General features: G+C 40.0%; 1 protein-coding gene across 6 annotated transcripts in view; it reads left to right on the plus strand.

Moving 5' to 3' along the window:
* Positions 1-3,999: 3,999 nt before the first annotated feature.
* POC1B (POC1 centriolar protein B) overlaps positions 4,000-16,105 on the plus strand; it is a 49,658-nt gene continuing 37,552 nt past the window's right edge. For 5 of the 6 annotated variants that reach the window (XM_034403412.3, XM_034403414.3, XM_034403413.2 and 2 more), the window contains exons 1-6: positions 4,008-4,369; positions 7,505-7,589; positions 9,735-9,906; positions 11,645-11,824; positions 12,925-13,032; positions 15,126-15,241. In XM_034403412.3, coding sequence (XP_034259303.2) covers positions 4,355-4,369; positions 7,505-7,589; positions 9,735-9,906; positions 11,645-11,824; positions 12,925-13,032; positions 15,126-15,241 — 676 coding nt within the window. In that variant the 5' untranslated portion in view covers positions 4,008-4,354. Of the gene's footprint in view, positions 4,370-7,504; positions 7,590-9,734; positions 9,907-11,644; positions 11,825-12,924; positions 13,033-15,125; positions 15,242-16,105 lie in introns of all 6 variants that reach the window. The other variant, XM_034403410.3, reaches the window with a different exon arrangement.

Consider the following 16,105-nt stretch of genomic DNA (forward strand, 5'->3'; position numbering starts at 1 on the left):
TACGCACGGTCACCCATGCACTCGTCACCTCCCGGATCGACTATTGCAACGCTCTCTACATGGGGCTGCCCTTGAAAACCACTCGGAGGCTTCAGCTGGTGCAGAATGCGGCCGTGCGGGTAGTGATGGGAGTGTCCCGACGCTCCCATGTCACACCTCTCCTGCGTGACCTGCAATGGCTACCGGTTGCTCTCCGGGTGAGGTTCAAGGTGTTGGTGATTACCTATAAAGCCCTACATGGCTTAGGCCCGGGTTATCTGGAGGATCACCTGCGGCCAGCAACAGCTCCCCATTGCCCGGTGCGATGGGGAGAGCGAGCCTTCTCTGTAGGCGCACCTACCCTCTGGAATCAGCTCCCCTTGGAGGTCCAGGTGGCCCCCGACCTTCGCTCCTTCTGCCGTGACCTTAAAACATGGTTTTAAGGCTGACCTGGACTGAAGGGGTTTTAATGGGAATTATCGTTTGAATTTTAATCTGGACTTCTTGTTGCTTTATTGCTGTGAGCCGCCCTGAGTCCTTGTGAAGAAAGGGCAGCATATAAATCCGATAATAAATAAATAATAATAAATAAATAAATAAATACTCGTCATTTCTGCTTTGATAATTTCAAGTTTTGATTCATTCTTATAGTCTGCACCCTTGTTACTGTATATGTCCATGAGAAAACAAGGCCTCATCTTTCAATACCAAGTCCACATGTGAACAAATTTCCTGTTTGCATTCAGATTGTGAAACTTTATTACTGTCTATGACAAGTGACCTCCGAACTAAGTATATCAGAAATAGTTTGTCTTCATTCAGGTTTGATTTCAAAGTTCTTTTTCCTAGTGGATTAGGTTCCTTCATCTCTAGAGCCCAACTGCTCTCATTCCATTGTGAATTACTCTTGGCTTGACTACTCCCTATTTGATCTTGCCATTGATGGTGATCCTACTTGCAGCTCATCTCATTTTTGCCATTGGACTCATTGAAGGTAGTGAGTGCTCCAACAAATGCAATTGTTTTTAGGATGTGAAATTAAAGAATATTACAGTGAAGTTTAAATACAATGTGTATGAAAAATATTCAATCTCCATGGACACTGGAACAGATCCATAAATAATTCTCCAGGTTCAATTATTCCCATGATTCATTATGATACTGTTAAATACTGTTAACTACTGTTAAAGACTTTATGTAAAAATATGTTTTTTTTTTATTTTGTAACTTTCTGGCCTGTTTACTGTTGATGTTATTGCTATATTTATTCACACAAAAGTATGACAAAATCATTTGGGCACTATTATAAAATAGGGCGATAATGGAAGAGGAAATAAAAGCTCGTGTCTATGGGATAGAAATGTTTCATTGTTCAACTGCATTTATTTAACAAATGTAAGATAAAGGACTAGCTTAATATTGTGATTTGGAAAATATTGTATGAGACTCTCCAGTGTACTATGCTATATTATGTTGCTTTTAGTTCCTACCCATTTGAGCTTGAACACTTTAATTTGCTGCAGATAAAGTTGAGCAGTTCATTTAATACGTATGATTCAGTGGTGGGTTCCTACCGGTTCCGCCGAGCCGGTAGCGGTGAGGATATGACATCACCGAACTGGTTCTGCCCCCCCTGACCCCTCTGCATTATTCTTACCTTTTATTTGGCCCCACCCCCAATCTATTGCTGCCTCCTGAGTCCCAGCTGATCGGCTAGAGGGAAAAAAAACTGTTTAAACTCTTGCTGCGGGGCTTCAAAGGGCCGCCCTACAGCTGAACTGTGTTAAAAGAAAACAAATGAGTAGACCGGTGCCTGCAAAAATAAATGGGTAGACTGGTACAGCTCTGCAAACAGTTAAAAGCCTGGTAGACCAGTACCTCTGCTAAATCCTAAAGAATTGTCACATGACCATCAAGCCACGCCCACAAAATAAGCCATGCCCACAGAACCGATAGTAAAAAAAATTACAACCCACCCCTGGTATGGTTTTATACCTTTAATGTATTTATGCCAGGGGTGGGCTTCAAAAATTTTAGCAAGGGGTTGTCTGCCCGGTTGCTGGATGGGCGTGGCCGTGTCTGCCTCCTACACCACGGGGGGGGGGTGCGTTTTTGCCCTCCCCGGGCTCTTCAAGCCTCAATGGGTTTTAGTTTGAATGTTTTAAATTTTGGGCCAAAGTCATATAATTTTTTTAACAATTTTAAATTTTGTATTGGTATGTGTTTTGGTTCTGGCTGCACACCGCCCTGAGTCCACTAGGAGAAGGGCGGGATACAAATTGAATGAATGAATGAATGAATAAATAAAAAAAATGGCCTCCCCAGGCTCCGGAGGCCCTCTGGAGGCCAGAAACAGGCCTGTTTCCTGCCTTCCCAAACTTCTGGCAGGCCCGTTTTTTGCCCTCCCTGAGCCTCTGTGCGCACCCTGCACTTACCTGCATCCAAAATGGGCTGCATTGGGACTTCTGGGAGGGATGGGCTGGGGTGGGAGTGGCCAGCCAGGAATGGGATTTGGGGGTTCTACGAACTGCACAGAATCTTAGCTAGAGGTTCTCCGAAAACCCCAGCAACCCACTCCTGATTTATGCTTTATTTACTGAAGCTTTAGCTGTTCGTTGGGAATCTCCCAGAGTTAATATGCGCGGCTATAGAAATGTTTTAAACACCCCTTCAATTAAGTCAATGCAACATGGTACCTTTTAGACTTCACTAAGCTTAACTATTGCAACAGTAGTCCAATAACTCTTTCCTCAGAAGTCAAACAATTGATGTGTGCAATGTCTTAGCTAAAAGGGTGATTCTGTCATGATTGCATCAAGCTTTAATTTTCATAATCTGAAAAACTACACTTTTCTCTCTAAAATTTTAATGCTTTTACTAACATAGAATCTTAATAACTTTTCATCCATGTTATGTTACTACTATATATCAGAATAATTTATTTATTTAAAGCTCAACAACTGATATTTTCCAGCCAAGTTGTCTCTTCGCAATTTCTGTCTTAAGAATTTTACAATATAAATCGTAGGGTGTCCTGCTTTGCTCACACAAATGTTGCACATGCATCAACCAACCAGTAAGTGCATCTTTCACTATGTCAAAGTATCATAGTTGACCTTATTTATCCAGTACCTTATTTCTTGCTTTCAAGTTATACAATCTAACCAGCCTGTTTAGGTGGTACCTTTTCAAGATATCCTGAAATCAAGGTTTAAGAAGAGAAAAATTCAATTATTTCCCCAAGGTACTTTTTGAACTGTAATTTGCAGGCTTTATGATAGGTTTTTCTGTAAATGATATGAAGTAGATCATCAATGCTAGTAAGGAGTGGAGTTTACTCTTTATTTTATTCTAGTGGCTTGCCCTGTGTTCTTGGAGGTTCTTTGGTTGGGCAGTTTGATGGGGTATTGTTTACTTCTTGGTAACTATTGGTCTGTTAATCTATGCTCATCTGGGTGTCGATTGTTGGTCGGAAGAGAACTGCCAAACAAGCTAACAGTAAACAATACTAGCACTGATGTTACCTAGCTTGGTTAATGAAATGTCTGCAAGTAAGCAACCAAGCTCAGAGAGCACCAAGAACCCTCATCACCGAGGAAGCACCTGTACATAAGTTGTGTTTGCTATAGTTCTCATTCTATGAGTTGTAGGCTCTGGAACAGGTTGAGAGAAATTAAGCCCTTTCTCAGCATGAAGAAATCCAGCAGTGATATTCCTAAACAGCACTTGCCTCCCTTAGGACTTGGACTGGAGACAATCCTAGATTAGCCTGGAAAGTCGAAAAGGCATTGTGGAAGAGGACAGGGACAAACCACAATTCACAGTAACAACATGGGCTGTCCTTGGAATCATTAGGATGATAGCTTCAAGATGCTCCATTTGAAGAAAAAAAAAAGCGGCTACTGGATATAACAAATATCCCTCCCGCTCCGTTTCAAGAGAAAAACTATTTCTCAAAGCGAAGAGTTTAATTTTCTTAGCGCAGCCCCTCCTTTCTGGGCGGAAAGCGGCCCGCTCTTCCACCAATCACTGGCGAGTTCTGCTGGACACGCGCGCGCTTGTCTCTAAGCGACAGGCCTAACTCCAAACAGGCCTAACTCCGGAAAGGCCGTACTGAGGAGTGTCGAGTACCGATGGCGTGGATGTCCGAGCTCGGCTTTGAAACAGGCGCAACCCCTTTTTTCTCCCTGCCTCGTTTTCCTACTCCGAGGAGAGGCGGCCAAGGACTCTTCTCCTTTCCAAGGCGTTCTCGCCGCCTCCAACGCAGGCGGCAAAATCGGGGCTCAACTGATCCGGCCTAGACCGCGGGCGATTTGACGGCCTTTGGAAAGCGGCGCAGGAAAGAAAGGCCCCTCCTTCTTCGTCTGGGGTCCCGATGGCGTCCGCTCTGGTAGGGCCGGTCATTGGAGCGGGGACGCTGCTCGCTTCGCAAACGGCGGGAAGGGCCGATTGTTTCTAGGTGGCTCAGTGGCTAAGACACTGAGCTTGTCGATCAGAAAGGCCGGCGGTTCGAATCCCTAGTACACGTCTCCTGCGTGAGCAGGGGGTTGGACTAGATGGCCTCCATAGATCCCTTCCAACTCTGTTACTGCTCCCTTTCGCTTTTGCTGTTTGCTCACGTGTGTGGCCGAGCCGACGGCTGGTAATTGACTTTCGTAGCCTGGAAGAGGGGGGTGGGGGGGGAGACGGGGGGGGGCTTTCTTTTTTCTTTTTGTTCAGTGTTTCCTGCACAAGCTGGGATCTTGAACTAAATAAACCGTGATCTGGTGAACCAGGGCGTGGTGTAGAGCTGACACAGCCGAGAAGCGCTTCTCCGCCTGGGTGCCGTTGCACTGAATAGTATAACTCCTGAATTCTCAGTCCCAGCATCTCTGAAAAGGGTTTTTTGGGGGGAAAGGACTATGCCTGTAAAGGACTAAAAGCAGAGGTCTTCAAACTTGGCAGCTTTAAGACTTGTGGACTACAACTCTCAGAATTCTCCAGCCAGCTATGCTGGCTGGAGAATTCTGGGAGTTGAAGTCCACAAGTCTTAAAGCTGCCAAGTTTGGGGACCCCTGGACTAAAGGGTGGTGGTTGGTTTTTTGTTTTTGTTTTTTGGGATAGCTATTGTTGTGAAGGGAAAAAAAGCTGCTTGGTTTGGAGAAGCAATCAAACCAGGACCTGTAGGCTGTTTTATCTTCCTTTTGGTTGCCAGTCTATGGGCTGGGAAGCTAAAGGATGTTCAATAAAAGAGAATATATGTAGTTTCTGCTTGAACCATGGAATCCTTGGTGTTCTCTGACCCTGCTTGAAGTCGGGTAATGAAATATCTGCAAGCAAACAGACAAGCTTGGAAAGCACCAGGGATTCCAAAGGATGTCAAGTTTGGATATTTGAATGGGAAACTGCAGAGATTAAAAAGAAATAATGGGAAAAACACTGCCAAATCCTATTAACATGATTGTTAGGAAAGCTTGTATAGCTGCGACCATAAAATTATGCAGATTTTTTTGAGGGGGTTAAATTTTATTTTTGCTGTGCAATAGAGGAAAAGCAACTGCAGAGAACAGGATCTTTTGAAAATTCCTAGTTTTTTTTTTGCTCCTGCCACTTGCAATCAAAAGAAATCAACAGCTGCAACTTTGTCTTCCTGCTCAACTGCCTTAGCTACCACAACAAAAGGAATCATGAGATGGCTTGGTAACAAATGCCTCTGCTTGTTTCTTTTTCTTTCTTGGCAGTTCCATGTGTAGGGTTGGTCATTAAAAATTGCATACCACTCTCTTACCTCACTCATCTGTCTTACTTGGCTGTGTGATATTAGGGCTATGTTTACACAATCCAGTTTCCTATATCATCTGATGAAGAAGGAAAAAAAAATAGTAGCTGCTCTTCCTTTAAATAGAAGCCATATTTTATATTCCCATTAATGCAGATGGTGAAGTTCACTTCTTTTTGTCTCTCCAGACAGTGCAGCATAGAAATGTTGTTTTGATATTTAATTGATAAATATTTGATTATTGATTGCATTGTAGCCAATATCCTTCCCAAAGATAAAAATACATTTCCATCTTTTTTATAATAACCTGATTAGTAAACAATGTTACCTTCTGATTAAAAGTGTTCAATTGCAGCCCCTCTCAATTTGCCGATGCCTAAAAAGTTAATTGTTGTTTGAAGTTCAAATTGTTGTTGAAATTGAAGTTGTTTCATTTCAACTTCCACTATGTTGCGCTTTACTCTTTTCATGCTCCTTACTTCCATTCACTTACTATAGTTCTGTCTTTGCAATTTTGGATTATTTTTTCCTGTAAACAGATTTATGACTGTTTTCACACTTACAATAGTTGCAGCATCCCAATGGTCGTGTGATCAAAATTCAGTGCCCTGAATTTTCATGTGATTATCTTTTGCAACCTTCTGACAAGCAAAGTCAGTGGGGAAGCCAGATTCACTTAACAACCATGTTACTAACTTAACTCAGTGATTACTTAACAATGATAGCAAGAAAGGTTATAAAATGGGACAAAACTCATTTAACAAATACCTCATTTAGCAAAAATTTTTGACTCAATTGTGATCATAAGTCGAGGACTACCTATACTCCAAAAGATCTTCAGCTATCCCTTAGCAAGGAGTGCTGAGTGCCCTCTAGGCTGAGAGATCCATTATCCTGCTCTATATTATTAATCATTTTATTTTCTATTCCTATATTTTTATTCATATTCATTTCTATTTTAGATAAAATAAAGGAGTGGTTTACCATTACCTTGTTCTGCACTGTATGAATTGATGCTTTTGCAGTTGTCACTACAGTGATCATCTGTCTCCAATGTATTCCTATTTTGCTGCTGTCCAGTATAAGTGCCCGCTTGCTTTAGTTCAGCAGCTGAATGACCTTCATCCCTTAGGTGACTCTGCTGGGAATTAAAACTCTTCACATACACTCCCAGCACACAATGAAGACTTGAGGAGCTGTGGAAAATAAAATATAGTAATACATATGCAAGCAGGCATATGTTTCAAATGCCATCAAACAGCAAGGGCAATCACCTTCATACCGAGGGAGTTCAATATATCTTCTCTCATCAGTGGGAGCATTGATATAATACAGTATGATATATCTGAAAGAAATCTTTCCCCAATCTTGGGAAAGTGAGAGATGCTAGGTATTTGGCCAGCATCCAAGGTCCTGCTTTTCTGGGGCATTTTTTTGCACGGGTTTTTACAGTGAATAAAAGCAAAAGATGCTAATTATTCATCTGGATTCTATTGGTCTCATTAAGTGGTATATAAAAAAAACAAAAAAAATGAATTGTAGCATCTTCATGTACTACTCTGTGGCAACATATTATTGTATCAAATTAGTATTTAAATAATAGTTCTTTATCAAATTTGTTGAACTGCCCATTTGACAAAAAGTCTGGATAGCATACAACAGTTGAATAAAATATAAAAACAGCAAATGTAAAAATATAAAAATCCACCTTAGAATTAAACATTATACAAATAAATATACATATTTGTACATATTTCTCTACTATAGGAAGATCCTGTTTTGATTCGTCATTTTAAAGGCCACAAAGATGCAGTCACTTGTGTTGCTTTCAGTCCAAATACTAAAGTGCTTGGTAAGTCCACCTGAGGCATATCTGAAAATGTTAATTGTGTGATCTCATAGTGTTCTCCCTACAGATTAAAAACAAATGTAACTAGGCTACTTGCTGAACTCCATACTTTAGGACAATTATAACTCCAAGGTAAGAGTTATGCTGCCACAGATTATTATTCTAATCTGTAAGTAGTATCCAGCTCTTTGGTATTGAAGGTAGGCTTAATTTAAATAGGTTCTAGAATAAACCTATTGAAACTATATTAATGTTGCTTAACAGCAGAATATCTTCTAGAATGAAAACAGTTATGGAAATGTATAGGTAGAACCTTGCCCTGTAATGGTATAGTTGTCAATAGAATCAATTAAAAGGATATAAGAGGTAGGTCTTGCCTTGGACAGATGTATACGTTTTCCACAAGTAGTAAATGTTGTTTTCCTTTAAACATTCATTCATGTCTGATTCTCAGAGAGTGCTTGGACAAGTCTGCTATTTTCTGGGTTTTTAGAGGTGTTTTGCCATTACCTCCTTCCTAGGACTAAAAGAGAGTAATGGGCCCAAGATCATCCAGCTGGCTTTGTGCCTAAAACCGGACAAGAACTCATGATTTCCCTTTTTCTATTTACTAGGATATAATTATATTAGGATAGTTATTAGGATATAATAATACTTCCTAAAGTTTTTCTCGTAGTATCCTAAGTTCGGACGCCCAGATTTTAATCATTTGGTATTTGCCAAATGATAGACACACAGACATTGATTACACTATTTCTTTTTTCACAACTACTTCTATTTCTTTTCAATTATAAATAATATTACAGGTAGTCCTTGTTTAACGATGCTGATTGGGACCAGGGATTCCATTACTAAGCGAATGGTCATTAGGCAAAATATCATGTGACCACAATGCTTAGCAATGGCAGTTACAGTAGTCCTCGTTGCAGGGGAATGGGACATTTAGGCATGGGCCCTTGGCTGCGCCTCGTTCGCCCCAGCCACTTGCCTCAGCCCATTTACAGCCAGCTTGCCTCCTCCACTGACCCTCCATGGTCAATGGGGCCCTGGCCCTTCACCCCTGCCCATTCACTCAAACACCATTTGACTCGGGCCTTTGGCTGCATGGTACAAATAGCCCCCAGCCAATCGGGTGGCAGGCAGAAGCAATGGTGCTGTGACGGCAGCGTGCAATGCAAGATTAAAAAAAAAAAAATACTGCAGCTGCTCTGCAAGATCACCAGGACCAGAGGGCAGGATGGTGCGAGTAGCAGCCGCTGGGTGGTGGGGAGGCAGACAGGTGAGACCGTATTGGGAGGAACAGGAAAGGAGTCCTCAAGGGGGCTTCAGAAAGACAGCTTGGCTCGCAACTCAGCTCCAACGAAAGACAGGAGAAGGAGCAAAGCCAGCATGGCATCTGGCATTGCGGAGGGGGGGCTTGGAGGTCACACAGGCGAACAGCAAGGCTGGCGCTGCTTCTGGCATTGCAGGGGGCTGGAGGGGTTGCACAGGCCCAAGTCAAATGGTGTTTGAATGAATGGGAAGGGACGAAGGGCCAGGGGCCCAATGGTCATGGAGAATGGCCTGGGGAAGACCAGCAGAGGAGGAAAGCTGGCTGTAAATAGGCTGAGGCAGGTGGCTGAGGGTGAAGGAGGCGCGGCCAAGCGTCCATGTCTACACGTCCTAAACCCAGTTGCCCATTAAGCAAAGACCTCATGCTTCTCTGCTACACATGCCTCCACTCCCCATTCTTAATTATTTCTCCCATCTCTGATCTTTTGGCCATTCTGTACTCACAGCCTACCCCTGCAACTCCCCTGATGGCCCCAGTCACTTTTGCTATCTTCTTACCCCTGGTACCAATAAGGTGTCCCCAGCAGAGACAGCTGCTGGCCGTTTGTGAGGCCTTATAACTAATAACTAAATATATTGTGTATACTAAAAATAATAACAAAATCAAAAGCTTTATAAATAACGGAAGGACTATAAATAATGTGGGATGTTTCTGGGCAAGATCATTTAGAAATCTAGTAGTTTCAGGGAAGACAATCAGTTCTCAGTTTGGAAATAGGTAAACTAAGTGGAAAAATAACAATTGATGTACTGATATGTCATATTTCTACATCAGTTCACTTTTTGTTTTATAGCTTTAAAATTCCTTCTTTGCAGCCACCTCTTCTCTGGACAGGTTTCTCATGATATGGAATTTGAGGCCAAATACAAAAGCCTTCAGATTTGTGGGTCATTTAGAAGCTGTAACTAGTGTACAGTTTTCACCAGATGGATACCTGTTGGCATCTGCTTCTGAAGACCGAACTGCCAGACTATGGATTCCTTGCATGCAAGTAGCATTGGTTCCATTTATTTCTTTCAGTTACACTTATTGTACATAAAAGTGGCTTAGTAACAATTTGTTACTTTCTCTAGTAGGAGAAAGCTAAATCAGCTAAAAGTTAATTTAAAGAAGAAACTCATAAAAGTTATTCTGGAAAATATCTTCCCTAGCTGTCTATTTTATGTAAATTTCTGGATCAAGAAGTGATAAAATATCCTCTGTTAACCCCATAAGTCAGAATTTATGAAGCTTTGGTGCAGGGGAGCTTGTTTAATGTTTGTGGGATCAGGATTTTAGCAGATAAGATGATGAAATTCCCATGGCCCAGACTTGTATTTTTTCAAATTTTGAGGCCATTTTTTCAATATAGTCAATGCTTGCAATGCACATTTAAAAATATATATTTTCATGCCTCAAAATATTTGGAAAGGAGTCTCTAAAAATTGCAAAGAAATTATTGAGGGTCACAAATTGTATACTCTGGAATAACAAATGAGTACTTTTTGTTGTTGTTAGTTGCGAAGGTGTGTTCAACCCATTGCAACCCTATGGACAACATTCCTCCAGGCCTTCCTGTCCTCTACCATCCTCTGGAGTCCATTTAAGCTCACACCTACTGCTTCAGTGACTCCATCCAGCCACCTTGTTCTCTGTCGTCCTTCTTCTTTTGCCCTCAATCTTTCCCAGCATTAGGCTTTTCTCCAGTGAGTCCTTCCTTCTCATTAGGGGGCCAAAATATTTGAGTTTCATCTTCAGGATCTGGCCTTTTAAAGAGCAGTCAGGGTTGATCTCCTCTAGGACTGACCAGTTTGATCACCTTGCAGTCCAAGGGACTCGCAGGAGTCTTCTCCACCACCATAGTTCAAAGGCCTCAATTCTTTGGCGCTCATGGTCTTTCTTATGGTCCAACTTTCACAGCCATACATTGCAACTGGGAAAACCATAGCCTTGACTATACACACTTTTGTTGGCAGGGTGATGTCTCTGCTTTTTAGTATGCTGTCTAGATTTGCCATAGCTTTCCTCCCCAGGAGCTTTAATGATTACTTTAAACTTTGTTAAAACAGAGGAAATAGAGGTAGTCTTCACTTAATGATCAAAGTTACAAAAGACTTTTAAAAAGCTACTTACAACCCATCTCAAAGTTAAGGCTGCCATACTCTCCCTTCCCCATGGTCATATTATCTCATTTTGGAATTGCAATCAGCCGTGTGATTGCAATGTCCTGCAGTCACATGACTGATTTGTAATGATTTTTGCTGTTCTCTTGCAGAAAATGGCAAAAAGAAAACCCTATTAGATATGCTGAATTTGCTTAACAATCACATGATTTACTTAGTGACTACACTGACTCATTTTACAACCATTGTAAAAATGGTCATAAAATGTAATCCAGTCACGTGGTGCCTCGACTTACAACAACAATTACTTAAAACTGAAATTCCGTGCGCCATTGTGGTTGTTTGTTCACAACTACCTGTATGTTTTTATTAATAGCATTTTGTTAGGCGATGCCTAAGTTTGTTCTCATCTTAATAAACTAGATACAACACTAATATTATTAATTACATTATTTCTGAAAGACTTCTATGATTGTTCACAGAAATATACCATATCAGACATGAAATAAAGGTCTTTCATTTGGGAATGCATCACTTTAAACTAGATAGATTGAGGATGCAATCTGTATTTTAAATTTATGATTAGTTTCTGCTAAAACATATATTTTTTAATTTCTTTATAGCCATGGCGAATCCACATCATTAAAGGGCCATACTGCCCCAGTCCGCAGTGTGAACTTCTCAAATGACAGTCAGTTTCTAGTCACTGCATCTAATGACAAGTCAGTGAAAGTGTGGAGCATTTGCAGCCAAAATCTTTTGTATTCTTTATCCCAGCATACACACTGGGTGCGGTGTGCAAAGTAAGTTTTTTAATTCATTACCTTCCTAAAGATAATTGCTTTTCTCAATGACCTCAAAATATGTAGTGAAGATATGGGTGCAGCATCCCTGCTGAAGCTAATAGGATTATACCTAGAAAGGGTTCTGTGGGAGATTGTCTGGGAGTCCTGTAATCAGTGCCCTGAATTCTAAAATGGGAAAAAAGTTGGATGCAAACTCATAAATAAGTATGTCCTTTTACTTGTCATATATTGAATATTTGAAGTTATCCCAAAATAAAAACAGTTAATGTGAGCAAAAAGTGTATTTATTTATGTATTTCTTGCATAGATGTATATGGCCACCCGTATGGGTAACATAAAATCAAAAACATATTATAAAAACAATTAAAAATGATTAAAACAATAAAAACAAAACCACAACAATGAGAATATTACACAGAATACAGTCAATATGCATACTTCCTTTACCAGGGGATCCCCAGACTTGTTAAAAGCAACACATTTTAAGGGTTTTCTGAAAGGCCATGAGAGTTGGAGCTCACCTAATCTCAGGTGGGATGATGTTCCAGAGCATGAGAAATGGCTTGCCTCCTAGGTCTTGTCAGGTGAAACTCTTTCGCAGATGGGATCTGTAGCATGCTTCTCCGGCCGGACTTGATCAGACAGGGAAATGTAATCAGGAATAGGCAATCCCTCATATAATCTTGCTATATGCTAGACTTTAAAAATCAAAACAAGCACTTTGAATTGGATCCTGAAGCAGACTGGTAAACAGTGCAACTCACAAAGCACAAAGTGTGTCTTAAGGGCATACATAATTATGTGTGCCAATTCATTTTGCACCAGCTGCAGCTTCTAGATACTCTTCAAGGGTGGCCACATGTAGAGTACATTACAGTAGTCTAAACGGGAGGCGACTAGAGCATGAGTATTTTGTATTTATGACGTCTAGCTATTTTCAGTATAGTGATAAATCGTAGTTGGATTAACCAGTTGAATGTGAACTCCTGAATGCTTCTATACTTTAATATCACAAATTTTATAACTGCAGATCATTTAAATATTATTTGTAAATATGTAGATCTTTACCCCTCCCTTTATTTTTTTTTCCTTTCTAGATATTCACCAGATGGAAGATTAATAGTGTCTTGCAGTGAAGATAAAACTGTTAAAATCTGGGATATAAGAAACAAGATATGTATTAATAATATAATAGATTATGATGGGTACGTCATATTCATTTAAAAGCAAAGGGAAATATTTTATTGATAATTATAGTTATATCAGCTGGGATTGGTTATGTCAAAATTCTGTTGTGATTCACAAAAACTAAACTAATGGTACCTTTTATTTTGATAGTCTTAAGGCTACTTTGTTACTCAATTTCTCCAACTTGTGATCAGGTCTTCCTGTAAACACTATGCAATAGCAATTCCTTCTTGTTTATCAAATATCCCAACTACCTTTGAATTCACTGTATTCCCTAATAACCATAAGCAAAGATTATTTAGTGCAGGACAAAACAAGGCCATCTCCATTCCTCCTCCTTTCTTCTGCCCATACAGTGGCTTGAGATTAGAAGTACATTGTAACTGAGCGTAAACAGCGAAAAATGCAATGGCCATATTCTTTTTCAGACTGGCTCAGGTTTTCTTCCTTGGTTATGGCTGATAGAACATTTGATACTCCATTATGTCCAGTCCTGAGTTGAAATTGTTCTGCAGCATACATATGCATGCACAATATAGTTTGCAAATTCGCAAATAACACCAAGTTGGGGGAAATTGCCAACACTTTGCAAGATCAACCCAAGATTCAGAAAGATAGTACCCGTCTATACTGCACTAGTGAGGCCACACTTGGAATACTGCATCCAGTTCTGGTCATGACAATATAAAAAAGATGCTGAGACCCTAGAAACAGTGTAGAGAAGAACAACAAAGATGATAAACAATCTGAAGGCCAAATTTTATTATGAACAGCTAAGGGAACTAGGTATGTTTAGCTTAACAAAGAGAAGGCTTGGGGTGACATGCTAGTTGTCTTCTAATACTTGAAGGATGCCCACCATCACAGAGAAGAGAAAGTTGATTTATTCTCCAAAGCACTGAGGGCAGTACAAGAAGCAATGGATAGGTGCTTATTAGAGGGAGATTCATCCTGAAATTAAGGAGAACGTTCCTAACAGGGAGAATACATTAATCAATGGAACAGCTTGTCTCTTCTCAGGGTTGCTGCAGGTTTTCAAGAAAAAAAATGGGACAACCATTTGTCTAGAATGGTGTAGTGACTGCAACCTTGGACAGGAGATTGGACTAAAAGACATCCAAAGACCTTTCCAGCCCTATGATTTTATTTTTCTATGATTTAAATTTTTAAAAAGAAGCAATTTTTATGAGCAACTTTTCAGAAATACACCTTGCTGGCATTTAATGTTCAAGATAGCATATAACTGTGATGGCGAACCTATGGCACGTGTGCCGGAAGTGGCATGCAGAGCCGTCGCTCGTTGTTCTTCCAGGTTCCGGTGCGCTGGCTAGCTGGTCTTCATGTGCACGGGAACGCCGGAAACTGGAAGAGCAGCCGCCTAGTGCATGCATGCGTACCGGGCAGCTGCTCTTCCAGTTTCTGGAATGCGCACACGGTGCCGCACACTTGGTGCCGAAAAGGCTCGCCAACACTGGCATATAATATTCAGGAGGCTCTCGTGCAGCTTCTCATATCTTGAACCGTGGTGGCGCAGTGGCTAGAATGCAGTACTATAGGCTACTTCTGCTGACTGCCGGCTGCCGGCAGTTTGGCAGTTCGAGTCTCACTGGATCAAGATTGACTCAGCCTTCCATCCTTCCAAGGTCGATAAAATAAGGACCCAGATTGTTGGGGACAATATGCTGATTCTGTAAACCTCTTAGAGAGGGCTGTAAAGCACTGTGAAGCTTTAAAAGTGCTATTGCTATCTTGAGATCCTTTCTTAACTTTTCTCCAAATAAGGCTGATAGGAATTGTAATTCAAGAATTGTAATTCAAGAAGGACCTAGGCTTGAGAACATGTTCTAGCTATATTACTACTTCCATTTAGTAAATATCTAAGTACAAGTTGACAACATATAAAGGAATAGATACCTGATTGCTAATTTATAGGCAAGATGGAGAGACTGAAATAAATATATTGGCATATCTCAGGATGAGTTATTTTACCCAATATTGGGAAAACAGAATGTACTGCTTGTGTGGCAAAGACTCCTTAAGAATTCATTGAAATAAACAGATGACCCGATTCCTTTACAATAACAACCATTATTTTTAATTTTCTTTATAGGTTTGCAAACTACGTAGATTTTAATCCTGATGGTACATGTATAGTTTCTGCTGGTTCTGATCACACAGTGAAGTTTTGGGACATTCGAATAAACAGATTACTGCAGCGTTATAAAGGTAAATGTTTATGCAGCATAATTTGATTAGCGTCTCTTTTGTTTAACTGCAGAACAAATACCCATAATATAGATCTTACTGTAGTAGTTAAAAGTAAAATCTAGAATAGAAATAGATACTATATTTCTAAATATTCTAATTTTAATTTTATCTCTGCTAAATTACTGTTTTTAAACTTATTTCTTGCCCTGCTCATATTTTATACCAGCGTAAATGCCAATAGTATTTTAAAAGTGGTATATTCAATTATATATGTTTTATAAGTATGTATAAATTGAAAGTATAGGTTGTTCCTTCAGTACCTATAAAATACACATTATATACCTAACAAAAATTATATACCTAACAGCAACAATTTGAAGAAGCTAGTTTATAAGGTAGCCACTTGACTATATAATACTGTAACTTTCTGAACCCATTTTAATATATTGACATTTGTCTGTGAAGCACTAAATGCATAAAAGAATCACTTCCCTAAATATGTCCAACTTGTGCATTAAGTTCTACTGGGAACTATTCGCCTGCTGATGGGTTTGATTCAGTGTCATATCAAGTGGTAAGGTGTTAATAATAAGAACTCATATGGAACTCTCTCATGAAAAGCATTTAACTCCCCCTAGAAAACAATAGAACATAGAAAACACTTGTTCTTGTAGACATGTATTGGTTAACAATTACTCCAGTGTAAGACTATACTTCAGTTTATGTATTATTTTGGTTTGCTATTTTTTAAAAGAATTTTGTTTTAGTGTTTGTATTTATTCTTAAGCATTGTTGACTTTATTGCAACGATTTTATATAAAACTTTGTTAGTTGCGAAGTCGTGTCCGACCCATTGCGACCCCATGGACCTTAACCTTAACC

The sequence above is a fragment of the Pantherophis guttatus genome, chromosome 7 (assembly GCF_059756535.1).
Source record: "Pantherophis guttatus breed Tessera chromosome 7, ASM5975653v1, whole genome shotgun sequence".
NCBI classification, from domain to species: domain Eukaryota; kingdom Metazoa; phylum Chordata; class Lepidosauria; order Squamata; family Colubridae; genus Pantherophis; species Pantherophis guttatus.